We start from the raw sequence: 21,565 nt of genomic DNA, 5'->3' as shown, positions 1-21,565 counted from the left end.
AGGAATTACAGCCTGTTTTCACTCTTCTGCCCTTCAGAAACCGACTTGCTCTCAGACCAGGACATGATATGCAGAAAGTTAAGTTGCATTCTTAGAAATTTAAGAAACTACCGTTAATTTGTCAGTTAAAAAAGGTAAGAGAAAGAAACATGATATAGTACAAAATAATGATGACAAGTCTTTCTTGTGATAAGAGGTTGTTATTGTACTGTAAAGTATCACATTATACCTAGTGATAAGATAGGCTTGATTGCATTATGCAAACTGATGTGGCAAAAAACCCAACGCTGTTTGTTACAGTGAGGAAATCCAAGGAATCACAGTAGTGTTCTACTGAGGTCGTGTCCTGGCTCTGATGAATGTGAAGCTGACACAGACCAGCAATATGACCTGTGTGTATTGCTTTTTATCTCCTTTACCAAGAAGAGAGCAGTAGACAAGAGACAGGAGAGAACAAGACTAGCAAGATAAATGCAGTTAGTGAGTGACAGATTTGGAAGCATTTGGAATAGAGAAAGCTGAACAGGAAACAGCAAAGATGCTCTATAAGTGGTCCATTTTAATGTGCATTTGCAGTTGTTCCTTGTGCTCTCATAAGTACAGCTACCTAGTAAGTGATTCTGTTTGATTTTAATCCACTGATTTTGGGGGATGAAAGACAGACAACAGCTCTTCTAACTTTGGCTGTTCTGTATGCCCTTAGCAATGGGTATTGGGTAGTGTCTTATCTGTTGGCAGTGCTCTATTGCATTAACCATGGTTCCAGGTCATCAGTCTTGATCAGTAGCAGTGAAAGGCATCTGCTCTGCTAAAGTTGAGTGATCATCAGAAACAGAGATGAGGCTCATTGCCCAGCTGAGGTCTGTAGAGTTCTGGAAGTTAAATGACAGATTAATCTGGATATGACAGCAATCATGGTGATGGGCTGAGTGAATAATTTACAAAGAAAGTTAGTACTTTCAGTAAGTAATTACCTGTTCTGCTTTTCCAATATGATTCACAGTTTCTCATGTCTGTTAGAAGGTTTCTTAGTTACCTCTTCTGAGTATTCAGAATACATGTGAGAGAGTTGCTCTCTAAACTGCTGTGTGACAGACACTGTTCTTATCATGCCACTTCACCTCACCTTCACTTGCTTGTAACTTCAAAGGTGGCAATGTTTTTTGATACAAAAAGTATCTTGCTGCCTAAATTTTTGTCTCTCTACCTACTAAGACCTGTTCTTTTATTAAGACCTCTGAGTTGCAAAGTGTGTAATCCATGTTTATATTAAGATTTGGTTTCAGATACGAGATTTGGGGTTAGGATATGTATCCTTCAAGACACTTGATTCAGGAGTTAATACATTTCAGCCTTTTCAGGACTACATTTTTCACAAAGGACAGTAGTGGCTGCCTCCTTTTAAAAGACAGCTGGGGGGAAACCTTTTTTTAATATCCTAATGGATACAAGACTGGTCTTTAGGTCAGGTAAGGTTCAGGTTCTTTTTTTTCCTCAGCATGCAGTGAGTCACCACTCCAGGAGGGACATATCTCATCTTTCATGAGCACTTAACAATGCCAAAAGCAAAATTAAATTATTCTGTGATTCTTCCTGTAGTAAATATGTCTGTGTTTTAGACCTGCTGTGCAACATTTTTACCTTTTCCATATGTTCTGGTGTTATGGAAAAACAGTGGTTATCATTATTGCCCTTTATTCAGTATCTCTTTTCCAAGCTGCAAAGTACTAATTTATTCAAATTTTCCTCGTAAGGAAACCGGTCCAGACCTTTTATCATCCTTGTCCCTCTCTCTAGACCATTGCTAGTTCTACTATTACCTTTTGCTTACCAGAATCAGGAGATTCAGGACAGTTGCACAGCACACCTGCTGCTCCCTAGGCTTTGACAGCTATTGTGACTTCATCATCTACCAACCCTCCATTGGCATTAAGGCTGATGTTGGAGCACGTCTACTCTAAACCTTCCCTGCCAGTTTGTCTAACAAATGACTGTAGCTCAGACCTTGGAATGGGAAGGTCCATTGATTAATACAGCAGCCAGAGCTGCATCTGGCACATGTGAAAATAAGCTGAAGGCATACAGAGAATATGCTTGTCAGTCTTAGTTCAAGCTGTCAGCAGACTCAAAACAGTGCCAGGAGACAGCAACTACAAGAAACTCCTAACCAAACTCTAAAGCTTAGATCTTGTCCAGTCTGAATCTTAAAATGGACTGGAAGCCTGTTCTGCCAGGGAAAGGCTGCAGGAGAGTTTTCTTTGAATGATCTCTCAGGCAAGAGTTGCCAGCCTCTGAGAACTGCTATTGCTCTATTTTGAGTTTAAGCCAAATTAGTGGGTCTTAGAAGTCGATCCCATTTACTGGTGTTTTGTGATAACTAACAAAGCACAGCATGCTTGCTTTAATCGTGAGAAGGAACACAGCAGAGCATATTGAATAGAGAGGCTCTCCTTCAGTTTCCTGGAATCCCCTGAGATTTTTTGGTAGCATCAACAGGCTCTGGTATGTTCTTAAAGACGCGTTGCACACGCGTGTGCCTTTTTAAAAATCACCTCCATGTGCTGAATGACACAACTATCAGCGCAGTAGAACTGTACAGCTTGAGATACACAGCAAGTTCAAGACTCTTAATTCGCAGTCCCAATGCAAAGAATGCACACTTGTCCATTCACAAAGTGTTAAGTAGTTATGTAGGGAACTACGGAGTATTCAGGCCTTGAGCATGGTCTTCTCTGGCCACTGGGTATAAGAACTTATCTTTGCCCATGATTAAGTGGGAACAGCAAAGGTGCTTCCCCTCATCCTCCCTCTGTCTTAGACAGGGGATGTGTATGACCTCCCTACCCCACATACCCATGTGCTTGTCTGCCACCCAGACTCCAGGAGTCTCCTTGCTCCCACAGCAGAAAAGGACTTCCCTGCCCTAGAGACCGAGTCCCAGAAAGTGGCTGCTGCCTGGCCTGCATGGTATAAGCTAGTTACCACATACCAGACATAAATACATCTTGGGAAGCAGTAGTGTGGCTAACTCCAGGGTTAGGCGCTACCCAGTTCCTCACCTGTCTCCTTTCACTGCTTGGTGCTGGTGGAAAATGGTCTAACTTTGATATTGCTTCATATCTACAGCAGTACCGTGAAGAATAGAGTCAAGGGACTAAGGCATGCATAGGTGAATGAGTTAAAGGTCCTTCTGATAATGATAAAAAGGCTTCTGGGATAGACATTTTCTACAGGAGTAACCCATTCCATACACAGTGCTGATAGTCTGGGCTAGCCTGAAAACAACAACGGAGGCATCTCAGGACTTCAGTAAGAAAAACTTCAAAGCTGGCTTGAAGTTAGGTCAGATCTGCAAAGCTTATTCATCCATGTTTTGTTGCTTCATATTGGCTATGCTTCAGATGCACTAACACCTCCTAATGCCTTGAGTTAGGAATCACTAAACAAATTTCTTACGAAAAAGCGTTTAGAAAAATGTACTGAAAAAAGAGGCAAATAAGAAATATATGCTTGTCAAAGAATTCTTATGCAAGCATCTTTTTCTTTCTTTTTTGAAGATTTAAAAAAAAGGTACTAAAAGTCACCATGTTCCAAATATTATGACAAGCTTATATTTAGTCAAATGGGAAGAGTCTTCACAACAGAGTAAAGGAGGAGCATTGGAAGTCTTCTGTATAGAAACAGCAATCTGAAATATGGAGCTGATTTTAGGAAACTACTAGTTTCATTAGTGATGATACATATATTATAAAAGTGAAAGGTGTCAAAATACCTTCTAAACTAAGAGTGTGTTGTTTGCTTTGCACATTTGCTGAGCTCAGTTGCCAATGTATATACAAAAACATTTGTAAATAATTAAATGACAAATGATTCCTGGTAGACCAAACTTTAACCTTACATTAATCAGTGATCATCAATAGTATATTGAGGTTTCAAAACAATGCAGTGGGAAAAAGTTAGTTTATTTTAATTTGCAGTAATTTAATATAGTAAATTTTCTATACAAACTTTTAAAGCATTGATCTACATACTTTTTTGAAATTACATATTATTGCTTTCATAAGTTCATTTATCAGCACGAAACAGTGCGCAGATCACTTCTTACAGCAACATCACTTCAGATGATATACGAAATCAAAGATGAAAAACCCCACTGTGCATGTTTTACAACATAAATTAAGAAAATTACTCAGACTTGTAATTTTCTACAAAGTAAATCACCCATTAGACTTAACAGTGAATAATTTAACTGGAAATTGATACCGAGCATGTGTTATTGGAATATTAATGTACAAAAGGCCTATATACCTATCGGTAGCGGAGAATACTACGAGATAACCTTTCTAAGAAGTGGGGGGGGGGTTTATGCTCTGCTTTCATGAAACTTTCTAAAATATTCTATCAAATTCAGTCTTCTTGTTCACTAGAATTAAAGATGGTTAGATTACCTCTCAAGAAAGTACTAAAGGGTGTGCATGCAGATTAAAAAAGAGGATCATTACAGTGGAGACCAGCAAATGCTAAATGAGCATCTTGTGTTGTATATATATTGTATTGTGCAACCAAATGTTGGTTCAGAAGCGCCACTAAATGTGAGCTACAAGTAAACGCTTTCTTCTATGCACTGAAAAGTAAATGTTAAAAAATTTTTATTTTTTTTTTCCTGACTGCTGTGCTGAGAGTCATTTATCAATAAAAACTGGAGTACAGGGTGATGCATCAATAAGCGTGATGCAGAACTTGGAAGTTGAAAGTTTTGATATCTGCTTAGTGCAAAGCAATCAGAAAGCAGAAGTAGCATTGGAAAACAGTCAACATCTTCCAGTGTTCAGAAAATCTGAGCTGAGGAGTCAAAGAAAGTGTTGTGGTGATATTTGCAGAACTGACTGACTTTTCAGTTCATGGAAAGATGCACACTTAAATCTATTTTATTTTAGACAGTCGCAAAAATGCTCCTGTGTACAATACACAGAACTATCAATTTCACATATGGATTCACACTTGAGATATAACAATTACTTCTTGAGTATTTATTGTCTATATGCATTTTGTTATACTGGATATAAACTTATAATCTTTGAAATACTGCAGATTTAATTTTCTTAACATGCTATTGCATACTGGACAGAATAGTTTTGGTTTAATTAATATATTAAAAAATCAATTTAAACATGGATCCATTAATAGCCTTTCTCTGCCAACAATTTCTCCAAACAAGCTGAAAAATAATGTTGTCATTAACTAAAATGCAGTTAGTTCTACTCCATTTCACTATAGATATTTGCTAGCTACATTTGTAATGGTGTATGATTTTGGGGCTTTTGTTGTCTTTTTTTTTTTTTTTTACAGGATGAGAATATAATGCGATCCATGCAGCTCTTTGAAAATGTAATATAATGAAGACATTAGGTCTACAGCTAATGGACAAATATCAGCTATTCTGCAACATTATCTAAGACATGGATTTCCCACTTTATCATAAATAAAATTACTCAGCTTTACACTGAGATGTGTATTATGCAAGTAAATTTTTATTACAAACTTCTCCCCAAAAAATCCTTTCTAAAATATATAATTTAGCACTTCAACAGTGGCTACTTGGTTAACAAGATTGTTTTGAAAAGTCCAGTTTTTACTCCAAACCCAAACACTGACATTATGCAGCTTTATTACCATACCAACCTGTAGATAAAATAGATACTATCACAAGGAGATTAAATAAATACTCTTAGTTTTGCTACTTATTTGTACTGGATTAAGCTCCAGGTGTTTAAGTGTATTTCTTAATTCTTAGATTCTAATTTATGCAGAGGCATTACCATGTATTTTCTTTTCAAGTTTGTATGGCATAGTCCTCATTTTTTGGATATTACTTTGAGTTAAAGTGCTATAATCAATGTGCAATGCACATCTTGCTGCAATTGCATTCCACCTTTGACTTGCTTTTCTCCAAAAAAAAAAAACAACCAACAAACCCAAACCTAATAAAATAGAGAATTTGAGAGGTAGAACTGTTACAGAACAAAAAAAGAAATTGCTTATCGGTAGATTTGCTCCCTAACAAATGTAACTAAGCTTCTATCAATCACACTTACCTAGCAAATCTGCATTTAATTTATGACATGAATAACAGGAGTCCTACATATTCTATTTCTGATTCTTCCTGGACATGTCCACAAAGTTCTTTGCTTAAAATTAAGAATCTTTTCACTTTGAATTTGTGATGAAGAAACCTTATCTGGATCCTAACACTGTTTTCATGAGTACATGTCTTTGTGCCTTTAATGAAGAAAAAGGCATGAGCTTGTTTTGAATCTTCCATACCACTTTGGTGCTCAGAATGAATATCACTATATGGTAACATCTACTACTGATGACTGCTAGACAGTATAACATCTGTTTCATCTTTTGTCATATCTTTAATTATGAGACAGAATCACGAAAAAAATTGGAAACTTCAGCTATATATTATCATCTATAGGTGATAACTGCATTAAATTTATTTTAGGGACATTTCTTCATTAAGATTGGAGCTCCCTTAATTCCGAACCTAGAAAGATTTCTTTCTAAAAATGTATGTATCTAAAATATAATACTGCCCCCTCATTCATTTAATTTTTAAGATATATTGTCCACAGAGTTTACGGCAATCCTTCAAAATAGGTGAAATGCTATCAGAGATAGGCCAACCTTCATTGTGACATTGCTGCAGAAAGGGGATTAATGAAGTAGAAAGTTGTAAGCATTCTTTTGTGAAAATAAATCTGATATCTATTCTGGTGTAGAGATGGGATGTTAGAGGCATGTTGAAGGCTGCTCTGCTATCACCAGTGTAGGATAAGAGTAGTACAATACATGTACACCTGAAATCTGCTGTAGCGTGTTTGTGTAAACTAAATGTACACATTTTGTAAAAAAAAAATAAAGAAAACATGAAGAAAAACAAGCAGCATGATCGATTTTTTGAGTTGTTAAACAAATAGTTGTATTTCTTCAAATTAACCATTTTTGCCAACAAAATCTCTTTTTTAAAAAAAACCTTTAAATACATAGATCTTGACTTAGCACAGCAGAGGTCTTAGCACATTCCTGAAATAAATTTAATTTAGCCAAGCAGTGTTAATTTTCCAAAAATTCTGAAATTACTTTTACATGGACAGACTTTTTTAATACCCTATACAACAGCATCTTCTGATGAGAAGAAACATCCCCTTCCAACAGCTTTAAATCCCAGAATTGAATTTTTCTTAGGGTAAAAAGTTCTATGGCAAATTCTGTTACTTCAGTCAGCTCTCCCTCAGTAACTCAAATACCCATAATAACACGAACCCTGAACACTATTACAAGACCTGTTAGGAATTATTTTAAAATCAAGTTCAATTATGTTTGTGGACAAAACAATGCACCCTACAAGGCCTAACAGCTGGCTTCTGCCATCTTTTTGTTGTCTTTAACTCATATATTTTTTGTATGTTCCACACTCTGAAGTTTTTTAGCTTGTATGGAGCTGAATTCACAAGATAGTCCCAAGCATACCTCAGCGCAAAAGGAGCATGGTGGAAGTATTCTGTTTGCCTCCTACATCTATCTTACATTCAGTAGGCCCAAAGACAACTGGGGCTGCGGCTCTATGCAGCAACTTGATGCCTCTGCTCTGCATAGTCCAGAGTCACTGCAGTTTCTCAAAACAATGTCCTAAGAATGCACTAAGTTCAGTTTTATACCATATGCTGTTTAGTGTCTTCAGCTTTATACCTTTAAAAGTCGACTCTCAAGAAGTCTAGATGAGTTCTCATAGTTTCACATCTAACCCAGTATTTCCTGATGAACCCAAATTGCATCCATCAATGCTTGTGGCACAAATGAAGTTACATGTTTCAAAAGCAGGTCTATGTATGTAATTTAACACCAATTTAGTTACTATTTAAGTAAGTAATTACAGCCAAATTATATATTAAATTATTTTATATTAGGCACTGCAGATCAATTAACAGAAATTGTAATTTACAACTAAAGAATCAATATTTACTCTGCTTTTGAAATACTAGCCAGTTAGTCAATGTCACTGTGAGCACAATGCATACGTAAATAACAGCCAGTACAGAGAATTATGTTAAACAGTCTTCCATAATTAGATGTTCACGAACTGATAGGACTTTTCCTACTCTCCATCATACTGAAGAATTGTGATTATTTTAGGAGACTATATCATACCCCAAATAAGTGTCAGTGATTTTCACAGACAGTTTCTTTCCAAACTTCACGTTATAGTACAAATCACTGCAGTTTTCTTGTTCAAGAGGAGACAGAACAATAGGTCGGAATTTTAGATTTGATGATAGCCACAGTTGCCTGTTGATCAAAGTAAAACTAATTTAAACAAAATAAGGAACACTAGCATTATATATGAGAGTATTCATATAGTCTCTATAAATTGTATAATCCACAACTTTTACTTTGCTATTTGCTTTGCTTTACTCTTGCTATTATCAAACAGTAGAAAAATTAAAAGTTAATATTTGCTGAAAAATTTACTGTCAAAAGGGTTGAAAATAACTGAAAATAATGGAGCATGTGGTAACTAATGATGGAGAGTAAACATCCAAGAAAAGTGATATGTAAACTCATACCTAAAACTGGGCATAAATGTAGACATTCAATAATAAGGGTTTTTAAACAGAGGAGTAGTATTCCGGAAGGGACTTCCAAGAAAACTAAGAATCATATATATTAGAACTCATAAGAATAGAAATTTGATAAAGAAGTTATTGGTTAGATTAGATTATATTGCTTGTAATCACTATTTAGGAGTTTGTTCCAGTTTGCTGCCTTAGCTTATCACAGTATTTTTAAAAGACATAGAAAGACCTGCTCGCAAAACCAAAGAGACTACAAGAAATCAGGAGACAGAGAGAAGACTTAAGAGATTAATGATTCACTGGATTAGTTACACTATCTAGGCCTAAATTTTCAGAACATTAAGATGAGATGTAATTTTCCTTTTCTTGTCTCTCTACATATAAATAAAGAACTTGTGTGCTTATTTATTTGTTGTGCTGTTTTTCAAGTCTGAACATTGCTACTGCCCTTAAATGAATATGAGCGGAAAAAAACAAAACAAAACAAAACTGGTGTCTACTGATTATGTGGGTGCTTAATAATTAAGTGCACAAGCTTGGAACTGGTAGACCTACATTTATAGTTCCTGCTCTTTTAAGTTATTCCTGTATTTTACCAACGACTATTTGATGTAATACATGCAAGGGCTGAGAAAGCAAGTATTTTCTCATATAGATGAATATCTAAGCCGATACTTTAACTTTTTCTTCTCCTTTCTGCACCATGTACAGTACAATAGAAAATGGCAACAGAATGGTCAGCAGAATACCCTGGCAAACTTAAGCACGTTTTTGATTTATAGAAATTGCAGATCTATCCTCTTGAGTTAACCAGGGAGGGTTGGAATGTGAGTATCTGATTTCTTCAATAAGTGACTGTGGCAGATGCACCCACCCTACTAAAGACCTGAGAAAGACCCAGCAAAAGCAGTGCTAAAGTTTCTGGCCCTGGTGGCGCCAGGACTGCCTCCCCCTCACAGCTCATGTCTGGTCCACACAGTGGGGGTCAAAGGTGGGAACGTTGGGGTCCTCAGTCAATAGGGGGCTGACACGACCGTGTATTGACCACAGATCAGATTCAACCAGGGTATAAATGGAGCCCTGTAGAAGGACTCATTTGAGTCGGTCCTCCTCGGAGCAGCAGGTCTGCAGTCGGGGACTCTCCCCTTGAGCTGGGACGCCACTTAAGGTAACTTCTCAAGTTTGAGAGCCCTCCCTTTTTTGGTCAGTGAGTGAATGCACATTTTGGATCGTTTGGCCAAAAACTTAAGAAACTCAGCTGTGTCTGGTAATATTCCCAACCAGCATATCGAACCTGTATTTGTTAAATGTCAGTGGGATGTTGTTTTGGTGAATGAAGTTTTGTCTGCTTCATTTCAATTGCAGATTAAAGCTTGTTTGAGTTCATTATTTGTGTGCGTGTAGCCATTTTGGTGCGATTCCATGACAGTGACCTAATCACTAAGCTATTAGTGGGAATGGGCAGGCATCATCAATAATACCAAAAAAGGACCTTTTTGCAAGAGTGAATTCTGTTGAGAAAAGTGTTTAGGCTCAGAAAAAGGAGCACAAAGCCTCCATCCCAGGCATAATGAGGCACGGTTGAGCCTGAATCAGGTGTCAATACTCCAGAAGGGGCCAGAAGCTATTAACGAGTTGACATTTGGTGAATTCCTGGATCACTCCTCATGGGCATTTATCCTACCCTATGGTCTGTACAAGAAGCTCACATGCTTTATGCGGCATAAGCATCTGCTTTCAAAATGCCACTATGCCTAACTTGAAGTAAGGACTTATATTAGGCATCTTGGATCTTACCCTATGTAACTAACCCATTTGTCACACAAGTTCAAATGCTGGAAAAAAAATAATTTAGACTTCCCAGAGAAATGGAGAATTTTCAAGAAAGTACACCAAGCGTCTCATTTAACCGCTACGTCTGCATAAGCTTCACACCAAGGATAATAAAACATTCCAAGCAAGTATCATGGGTAGGGATCCACACACATGCACACTTGCTCCCAAAAAAGAGTTCTCCTGAATGGTGTGCTGTGCTGTAAGAGTCCAGCCATGCATCTTCTTACATAAGTATGGACCCCCACAACCCTGCCCCGGACTCCTGTATTTCCTGCTCAGAGATTAAAACAATGGAGAATACAAATGAAAAGTGGGGGACAAAAAGATGGGAGCCAACAAAACCTAACTAGTAGAATATGGATCACCCAGAGTAGATGTAATGTCATTTCTATAATCACTCAATGCATCAAACAGCCTAAAACAGCTATTTTACTGTGGGCTGGAACACAACTTTGCAGATTGCCACAGTGTGAAATCTTGTGTTTTATGCAATATGAATAGTTGTGACATGTAAAAAATAAGCAGTTTTCAGAATGGGGTTCTTAATCTGAAAGCCAGATATAGAAGTTGTTTTAGCAGAGCTACATTCATATGTGTAGATTACAGAATAAACATCTGGTCAACTCACCTTTCCACCATATTGCTCCAACTTTTGTAAAGCAACATTAATTTTTTCTCTACATTTCTTGTCCATTAATCTCCTTGAAAGCTATTGGAAAAGTAAAATAAAAAGGTTTTCTGCACAATATAGTACAATATATGCAAGCAGGTCAATATTACTCTATTTTATTAAACTATTTCATCTTACTCTTTGGCAAATTAAAGCCATAAAGAAACATCATCTTATAGCTTGTAACTCATTTCAAAGTACAGAACTCAGTTAAGGCAAAAGCAATAAAATGTTAACTGATGAGAAACTTAAATTCAAAGAAAGCTCAACTGTTACTTCCAGAAAAACACTTTTTATTTTTCTTTTAGCAAACAAATTCTAGAGCTGTATCAGCCTTTAAAAAAAAAAGTCATTCTTACAGTGTTGTTCACATGAAAAGTTAACACATTTTTCATGTGCACTGAAAGAGCTTTATTTATTGGAAATACCTTTTAAAAAAACTACTGCAATTTCTCTCTTGTGCATTGGGTGTCCAAAAGTTCCTTTTATTTTACTGTAAATGTGTGCTCTGGAATCAGGCTAAACGAAACCATTGAAAGCTTGTCTGACAGAGGGCAGACGTCTACAGAAGGACTCAGTATAAAAATGCTTTCCACAATCCCACTTTATTTAATGAAAAATTCCTTGTGCAGAATTCCCATCTGAAGGAAGTGGGAATATTTGCTTATGTTAATTTATTGAAATTTTAAAAGATTTTTTAAAAAAATATTCACACTTAAAATGCAAAACTCATTTTGCTGTAAATGTATCTTATGACTTCTCTTCAAAACATAGTATCTATTTTACTTCAGGCTTGAAGCCAGATCTTTTTTAGATTGTGCTGGTTTTGGCTGGGATCTAGTTAATTTCCTTCATAGTAGCTTGTATGGGGCTATGTTTTGAGTTTGTGCTGAAAACAGTGTTGATAATACAGGGATGTTTTTGTTACTGCTAAGCAGTGCTTACACAAGAGTTCAGCATATAAAGCTGGGGGGAGAAGAAGGAAGCAGGGGATGTTTCAAGTGATGGCCTTTTGTCTTCCCAAGTCACCCTTACTCGTGATGAAGCCCTGCTTTCCTGCCAGTGGGAAGTAGTGAATTAATTCCTTGTTTTGCTTTGCTTGTGTGTGCAGCTTTTGCTTGATCCATTAAACTGTCTTCAACCCACGAGTTTTCTCACTTTTACTTTTCTGATTCTCTCCTCCATCCCGCCGTGGGTAGAGTGAGTGAGTGGCTGTGTGGGGATTAGTTGCTGGCTGGGGTTAAACCACGACAAGAGTAGAGACAACACTTCCATTACTTTTCACTTTACATTAGCAACAGTTTTTGGAGCTTGCTAGAAATTTATGTCACCATATTGACAAAGACATATATGAAGTAATGCTTTTCATGGAACTGCTGAGTCTTCCACTGTATCTGTACAGATATTAAACATCTCAACAAAAGTACCATAAAAATACAGATGATTTTTTACTACAGCGTTAAAAACTTACATTTGTGAGTAGATGCTTAAGATGATCATTAAGAGATGGACCAACAACAGCACTCAGTTGAACTAAAGCATCCAATCCCCTTCCAAATACTTCATCATCTGAATGGGCCTTCAGAGCAGGAGGGAAATAAAATGGTGTCAGTAATATTCAGACAAATGCACAAGGTCTTCAAAACTCCGATCTCTACATTATGATTGTATATAGTATTTTCAAAAATTAAAACTACTGTGCAACTGCTAATTGTTATAATGTTACAAGTTTAGAAATACAAGCACAATATGACTGAATATTAGTATCTAAAGGTAACATTTTAGACAAGTGTATTGTTAAAGTAGAAAAAGTATCCACAAAATGTCAGTGAAACTCTTGCATTTCCTCTGAGGCAAGGAAACTAATAATTTATTACTTATGAAATAAAAAAAACTGGCAGGCAAAACAAACAGTTTACTACTCCATGAATTTTAATGCTTCACAGCATATCAGAAAGAACTCTGCAAATGCAGATATGTTGAAATCGGGAGACAACATTTTAGTTACAAACTAATTAATTCAGGGTAATTTCTATGTAATTCAGAACAATAATTGTCTTTGTTGAAGAAACAGAGGGGCCAATGACTTTCTGGCTCCATTAATATAGTCCCCTGCCAACTACAGCTTTGTCACCTGCCAGCAATTATCAGGCTCTTATCTACTTCTAGGGTGCTTTGTCATCTGTATTGCTCCCATGGGAGAGTTCTTCTATACATGAGTTCTCTAATGGTGTCTTTATCTCATTCCTCCTTTAGCCATGAAATTGATTCATGACAATTTATTTTGTTCTTGTACTAATACTGACCTTTATTTAAACAGTTATTTTTTCACTCTGACATTTGGGCCATGAACAAATTTTTTTCAACTAGAAGCTATTGACTGCTTGTGTAGTAGAAGGTTTAACAAGACTATACCAAAACAGTGCAACAGTGAAAATTATTAGATGAGTAACAGGAATTTGAAGAACAGACAAGAATAATTCTTATTTTGTTTTTCAAACTAAACCAAAGATACTGATAACACACAGTTTTGATCTTATATCACACCTCTGATAAAAGAATTTTCAAACTTTCAGTCATCTCTATTAAAATCAATTACCTTTGGGGCTAATACTTTACGTTATTTTCATTTCTGAAGATGCAGAAAAGTTAAAAGTATTAAAAAAAAACATTACCTCAAACGTTTTAACTGTATATCTTGCCTTTTACTAGTTGGCATATTACGTTTTATCTTTGTAGCATGTTCTGAATTTTTAAATGTAACAGATAATTATTTATTCTTATTATTAATAATTATTTATTACCTCCATTTTACTTCATCTCAATTTTTGGGATGTTATTATGTGAATATATAAAAACACCATCAATGCACAGATTTATTTCTGCTTATATTCAGATCTTTACTAGAACATTCCCACAGAATTTGTCCATAGCTGTACATGGATAGATATGTCATAGAGCTATACAAGGAGTTGCTCATTAGAATTCACAGTTAAAGACATACTTATCTAATAAAACAAAGGCATGGTTAACATGAGAAATAGAAATTACTCCTACCTCCCAAACCCCAAAACAAAAGCCCATGAGGTAGATTTATCACATTAGTATTTTCCATGTAGTCCTTACCAGCACAAGAAAAGAAAAAAAATCAAACCCATGAAAATCTCTGCATGAAAAGTAAGACATACCAATGTAGCCTTTAACACTGGAACTAGACGAGGCAACAAGGGAATTGCTTTTTCAGTAGCACCTTCAACCAGAAGTAATTCTTTAAAACCCTCCTTTGAAACAAATGTATAGGGATGTTTTGTCTCTCTTAGACCCTGTTGCAAATGTAAAACATTACCTTAATGCATTTTAAAAGTTCCGTGTAGCAGCAAGATAGTTTCAATTTTGTTACATCAGTTCAAAACATAAAATACACTAACTCCACCATGTGGAGCCATTGAGTACAACTCAGCTCACAGAATATTCTTATTCATTTTTCTCTTGGAACATGGAATATTAAAACTCACATTATGAATTCTGTCAATTCAATCAATATTTGTACTTCATTTCTTTTAATCTAACTACTTAAGGTAATTTTCAACAAAAATTACAAGAATAGGCTATATTTGTATTTGGTTTTCGTACCTTGAAGAATAAAAGAAGAACGGAAGGTGAACTATGGAAGGAAAGACAATACTGCACCACACACACCCTCATGCAACAACAAAAACTTGTAGTGGTACAAATACGCATTTCTAGTGAAGACCTGACTGCCAGAATGCAAAGACTTAAAGCCCTATGGCTGAAGTCTTTCTTCCTTCCATAATAGAAGGTCTAAATTACTTTAGGAATTGTCAGCTTTCTTTAATCTTCTTTAACAGAGAGAAAGGAGGGGGAAAAAAAAAAAAAGCCACCACCTCTGAAGCATGCATGTTATGGCATCAACCACACTGGATTCAACATTTATTTACACTCCTGAAATATATCTGGTGAAAAATGCCACAGATGATGCTGAGAAAACAGAAGCCAGAACATAATGTATAGTATTTCTCTTTCACTTATTTACAGGATCCTATTTTCACTGTATTAGTTCGATCTATTTGGAACAGTGCTCTTCCTTCAACAAGTAGGCTTCATACAGAAAAATAATTAAAACAATTTTGTTTACAAAAGGACCTGCAAAGCCACAAATGGATTAAAGTATTTAATTCAACAGTTGGGAATCTGAGATGCAGTCTTGTATTTGGCCAGTATCTTGAAAATAAATAGCTCTCCCAGAATGCTTTAGCTAAAGAACTACATATGGCAATGTTCTTGACCATCTTCATTCATACAATATCCTCACAAATGTTTTTACCGTATTTCCATAGTAGGTAAGTCTAAGTTATCTAGCTTAGCTTGTGACAAACTGCCATTTGCAATTAGGAAATCCTGTATGCTTAACTTTGCAAGAAAATTGAGTTTACCTCTGCCAATGTGACAAGAAGAGGATCAAAGGGAACAGTTTCAGGACGGCATTCCCATTGCAGTCTGTGCTTTACTGATCCATGCACTAATCTGTATAGAGAATAAAGTTTTAACAAATTAACATATAATAATATAAAATTTATTGTCAACACTATTCACTTTAAATATATCACCAATTGGTTTGCAATGTTACTATAATGCTATATACACAATTTCAATTCATACTACTCTCCTTAGTGAAATGTATAATGGTATTTAACAGTGCAATTATTACAATTTCCAAGTACAATAGTCTTCAAAATTCTGCTCCCACATAGAAATCAGAAAATAAAAGTTATAAAAATTACAGATGCCTCTCATAGTGACACAGAAGATGTTCCCTTTGTAAAGTTATTTATTTTGAAAAATACCAAGAAAAATTTTCCTCAAATAACAATTGGTAAGGGAAATCACTTGAAACTAAAAGAAAATCATATTGGAATTCATCAGTTACTCTTAAGATACAGAAAAAGGCTATGTATTAATGATTATTATATACGTGTATATACATGTGTTAATGATGACTTAATTTTTTTAAAGTAATTCTGCATCCACTTGACAAAACATTAAAGTGCTTATTGTCTAGGCAAATATATAATAGACAAAAGTAACTTAAAATACCACAAACTATTACTTAAAGTAGTTCTGTTAATACCTGATATTGCTGACAACTACAGAATTGGAATATTCAAGAAAATGTCATACTACCCACTTCAGACAAAAAAAAAAGACTGCAAGATGCCTACTTACTAAAATGGCACTAATTTTATTATATTTGTTAGAACGGAGAAGTCAACACTATTACATGAAGAAATCAAATACTTTCATGAAAAGTTTAGCAAACCAAATCTGCAAATACCTAGCTATTCATTAAAACTGCAGCTTCAGTACTAACACACCATAAAAAAAGAACCAAAATAAGGCAATTTCCAAGACATGGAAAATTGCTTTCTGCTTTGAAAAGAGTTAAGTATCAGAAATGCTTTCAGAAATTAATGGAATCAAACAGCCCAATGAAAAGATTTAACATGGATAGATATATTTCAATCTCTGTAATTCTATCTAATGATAGTATCTTTATTAAAAAAAAATAAACAAAACTAACACACCTGCATGGAATGCCACCTTTAGCGTATATAGCAGCAAATGCAGAAGGTGGTCGAGAATGAACACCAAACTGTAAGGACAAAAAACCAAAACAAAACAAAGATTCACATTATTTATTCATACGAGTAATGTCTGATAACTATTTTGAATATGGTAAAATTGCAGTTCACCAAAAAGGAACTTAGTCATATAATTCTAAAACTAATCAAAAAAAGAACTGCAGTTACAGTGTGGAAAACACATTTGGTGCATTTATTAGAAAACTGCTTTTTCAGAATTGTCTGGCTAGGAAGTTGTAAAAATGAGTAAGTAATGTAGAATCAGTGCTTTCCTGATGGAATACTCTTATTTTTCTACTTTCTCTTGTAACTCTTAGCACTGAAGTCTTATGGGTTCTCTCCTTAACAGATTCAGGACCTCTCACTTTCCTGATGCTCTTATTTTTATACTGGTAACACGCAGAAGGCATATTTCCTCTAATTCCACCTTGATGCAAGTAAACTTACAAGGTGGCAAGATGTGGGAGAAACACCAAATGTTGGGCAAGATAGTATGAGGGCACTGGAAATCAGCTGAGAGGTTCATACTGGGTAAGAATATAGGACAGACTCACTGGAGAAGGAAACTAGGAGCTTCCTGGGAGGAAAGCCAGCACAAGGCTGGTTTTTATCATAGACACACTTCTTATACATATGAGCTACGATATTATTTATTAGCATGATCATTCAATGCTACGTCCCACATTAAACTTATCACAAAGTAGCAGGAAATACAGTAAAATCTTAATTTTAATCTTTTGAGTATCTGAATCTACATTAACATTGTTAAAATTGTGTGCATGCTTTGACAACTTCTTGACTTATTTAAGTCAAGGTACTACTTCCAAAAAGGTTTCAAGAAAAAAAAGCCCACGTTAAAGTATTCAGCCTTTGTCTGTGGCAAACTAGTACCTCAAAGTAGCCCCGCATTTAGTTTGTTTTCTAAAAAGTCTGTGACACTACTCATTGTCTGGCTGACATGGCCCAGGGGTGTGCTGTAATTCACCCACTCAAAGCTAGTTCTCTAGGCACTGGACTTTGTGAAATAAACAACTCCTTTCATCAGTCTTCTTCTGAGAGCCCAACTTCTTCCCAAAGTGTTACATGTTCACAGTGCTTGGGATTTTCAAGTAATGCTCACAAGCACTTAATTTGCTAGATTTTATGAGGTCTATGGGTTTACAAGGTTTTATGATCTTCAAGATGCTACCTGATTCTTGGTTTCACTGCATAACTGAGATCAGTTCCGCTAAAGGAACAAGCACCAAAAGTTATAATCATACAAAAAAAAAGAACAAAACAACCACCAAAAACCTTTTTAACTCTTAGCTCTAAACCTCTTTCTGGGGCAAAAGTATATGGAAAATAAAGAAGTTACCATCCAAGCCACAATTGTACCAAACTCCCCTTTTTAAAAAGGTAATAAATGTGTCACACCTCAGGCAGTTGAGCTTAGAAATTAGGGAATATAAGATTAATAACAGAAGTTTCATTTAAATTTACAAAACAGGACCAGAAGAAGTATGTCCTGCATGCATTTCATAAAGTAATGACATTTCTTCCAACAAGAGATCCATTTTAAATAAACAAACAGAAAACCCATCACCTATACATACCGGATCAATAGTTTTAGGATTCAGCTTGTCACTAGGCTTTGACTGTGGTTTAATTGCGGATTCTGGAGAACGTGGCAAAGGAGAAGATGCCTTGTTTTTCTGTACTGCAGTCTTTGGTTTTATTTGGATGCCTGATGACATTCTTAGACCATTACTTCCTAGAACAAAAAAGATTAAAAACATAAGATAGTTTACAATCCTACATGACAGAATATCAAGGGTTAGAATCCTCAGGTCCAAAGACTGATATGATCAATCAAGAATATCTGAATAAGTGTACTATAAAAGAAATGCTTATTCTTATATATCCTAAGCAGTGCACAGGATAATTTTGACAGTCTTGTCAGTCCATTTTTCAAACACGCACATCTCCCTAATCCTGCACTGCTCCCCTTTGCTTCTGTACTTCGAGGCCTGCAGCAAAGGTGAAATGAGCTACAGTCTGCCTTGAGGGCAACCTACAGAAGTCTGAGCAGCATTACAGTGTTCAGCAGAACAGCCCAGGGTGAAATAGGCTGGGGGGTACAGTTACAGCAGAAGACAGTAATAATTTGAGGCATGACCAGGATGAAGGAATGAACACAGCAAGTAGACTCAGGACACAAAAAAGCAAAGCAGAATCAATAAGAGAACAGAAAAGAAATATAAAGTAGCAAAGAAAGAACACGGAAAATTAATTCAAATTCCAGTAAGAAGAATTAAAGTATTTTGTTAAAAAGCATTCAAAAGTATTTTTCTGTATCCATCCTTAAATACTGATTTAGGTACACATATCTTCTAAATGCATAACATATCTTCTAAGTGTAGCACCAGCTACATATGTTATTATACATGTATGTAATTGCATTAAAATGTCCCTAATAGAAATAATAGCCTACTGCCTATTTAACGTGCCAAGCCAATACTATCATGAATAATATAAATTATTCCTGAGAAAAGACAGGTTAATAAAATGATAAAGTGTGAAAATGCTAGTTTTGAATATTATTAATGTTGAGTAATTTGTGCTGTCATCTACTTTGGATGGACAAACCAATTTATTAAATAAGAAATTGCATTCCTTTAGTAAACAAGAAACAACACTATATATAAATGAAAACAATAGAAAGCCAGTTAAATAATACATATAAACAAACATGGCCACAAGGATGAGTAGGGTGCTTGCTGTCCAGCCATCACCTTTCTCAAGTTGATGACACCTGGTTTTGTCAACAACATGACTAAATTCCAAATACTGAGGTCAAGACGAATTAGATGGCAGATTTTTTTGGCCACACTACTTCCATTCCCTCAGCTCTATAAGCCACCTGCCCTAATCTCTGCCAGATATCTTGTACATCTAGTCCTTGTTGTTTAGCTTGGTTCTTCTAATTCTTCCCTCCAGACAGAGCTCTGAGTCGGGTACTGCTGTCATTCTCGAAATTACTAAATCTTTAGGACTAGTTCTGCTTCTAGTAAGAAGTGATAAGGCCCTAGCACTTGTGTAGATATGCTATGTCCTTATGACTTGTAGAAAGAATTAAATGTGGTGCCTAAGGTTTACTGAATGTTGAGAAACAACATATAGTAAAGATTACCAAATTAACTAAAATACAAAGCAAAACTGAAAGTGAGAGTTTCAATACTTCAACACTTCTCAACTGATGCTTTAATCAAAACAAGTGATTCAAATCAGATCACCCACTGTACATCTTGGTTACTCTTTCCTACCGTTTTCAGAACACAGCCTGTCTCCAGTGACAGTCTTTTAAAAAGAAGAACTAATGTACAAGAACTATTCTGTTTGTAAAATGAAAATCATTAAAACCAGAAATAATGCGAAGCCCTAAAATACAAACAATAACATAGAAAGAAAATCTACTGATTTTCTAAGTGCCAGCTTATTGTCACAAAACTCTAATTGCATTAGAGTTAAAAAACACATTTCTAACTACCAGAAAAATAAGAATCAAAATGGCTTTATACTACAAAAACACCAGATTAATGCTAATGTCAAGAACTTATCACAAAATAGTGCTATCAGCGTCAACTGTTGAAATGTACAATTGCTCATAATGCAAGCAGTCATCTTGCTAATAACAACATAAATACTTTTGTCAGAAAAGTATTAATAAGTAATACAGATGTCTTCAAATTATTTTCTCTACCACGAAGTAATTAAGATAAATGCCAAGGACTTTTTACTAAGATTTTAACTAATGACAAAATCTAGATGTGTTTCAAAAGTCATTGGTTATACCATTACAGAAAGATAAAAAAAACCAAACAGGTGTGACAACAGGGAGGAGCAATGTTAGCCCTTTTAGACAAAAGTATAGAGTTAAGAATAATGGTTTTGTAAAAACACAGATGAGAAAACACACCTGTGTGTTGCCCGAGGAGGAGGTGGCAGAGTGGGAAAAGGACTTTTCATGAGGAGCCTGTGTCTTTACAGCAAGATGAAAGGTCTTGTGCAGTCAAGAGCTGGGAGAAGCACAGGCATTTGTAGAGAGATCAGACAGTAAGAGTGAATCAGACGAGCAACATACAAGGCTTGATACAGAAGTGAGGTATCCTACTGGCAGATGACAGACTTCAAGCAAAGGACAAAAATCCTTACACAGGAATAGAAAAGGCACCTTTAAAAGACATCTTCCAAAGGAGAAGTGTGACCTGGAGTTTGGTTTCTGGAAAACACTCAAGAAAGGCAGAATGAAAGTAAGACAGACTTTAAAGGCGAGGCTGCTCCTTTCCCTGGCGAGTGCCAGCTCTCCGGGAGCACAGCTAACGCAGAGCAAGAACGAAACAAGGGGCACTGAGCAACACGACCGCTAAGAGGCTCTAACAGCAAAGCTCCGGCAAGTTACCCCAGAGCCGTCGGGCCGAACCTCACAAACCCAGCGAGACGCGGACGGACGCGCACACCATCCCTCGGGACTCTTCTTTCTTCTCCACAGCTCCCACTCCCTGCGGGAAGCCCAGATCAAGGCGGCCACGGGAGCGCAGGACCGGTGGACAGCCAATCCCCTCTGCTTACGGGCGCCTGGGGAAGGCCGGCCGCGCAATGTCCCGAGGGCTCGCTGCGAGGCTGCGCCGCTGCCCGGCGGCGACACGCAGAGCCCGACCCAACCCAGCCCTACCGCCCGGCCGCACCGGCACCAACAAACGTCAGCACCAACAAACGTC

At 36.3% G+C, this 21,565-nt stretch overlaps 2 protein-coding genes across 4 annotated transcripts in view; one reads left to right on the top strand and one right to left on the bottom strand.

The window, feature by feature from the left end:
* Nucleotides 1-5,515, top strand: part of KCNIP4 (Kv channel interacting protein 4) — a 54,841-nt gene extending 49,326 nt beyond the window's left edge. For all 3 annotated transcript variants that reach the window (XM_010189726.1, XM_010189725.1, XM_010189727.1), the window contains exon 8: nucleotides 5,350-5,515. In XM_010189726.1, coding sequence (XP_010188028.1) covers nucleotides 5,350-5,397 — 48 coding nt within the window. In that variant the 3' untranslated portion in view covers nucleotides 5,398-5,515. The remainder of the gene's footprint in view (nucleotides 1-5,349) is intronic.
* A 2,780-nt stretch (nucleotides 5,516-8,295) lies between these two features.
* On the bottom strand, nucleotides 8,296-21,307 carry PACRGL (PARK2 co-regulated-like). The gene is made up of 8 exons (XM_010189728.1): nucleotides 21,277-21,307; nucleotides 18,401-18,558; nucleotides 16,749-16,816; nucleotides 15,600-15,690; nucleotides 14,334-14,468; nucleotides 12,617-12,724; nucleotides 11,104-11,184; nucleotides 8,296-8,352 (listed from the first exon to the last, which is right to left on the bottom strand). The coding sequence occupies exons 1-8, from the start codon at nucleotides 21,305-21,307 to the stop codon at nucleotides 8,296-8,298; spliced, it is 729 nt and encodes a 242-aa protein (XP_010188030.1).
* Between the last annotated feature and the right edge of the window lie 258 nt (nucleotides 21,308-21,565).

Source organism: Mesitornis unicolor, unplaced genomic scaffold (genome assembly GCF_000695765.1).
Source record: "Mesitornis unicolor isolate BGI_N332 unplaced genomic scaffold, ASM69576v1 scaffold33618, whole genome shotgun sequence".
Taxonomy (NCBI): domain Eukaryota; kingdom Metazoa; phylum Chordata; class Aves; order Mesitornithiformes; family Mesitornithidae; genus Mesitornis; species Mesitornis unicolor.
The sequence above is the reverse complement of the archived record's forward strand: the minus strand, read 5'-3'. Positions and strand labels throughout refer to the sequence as shown.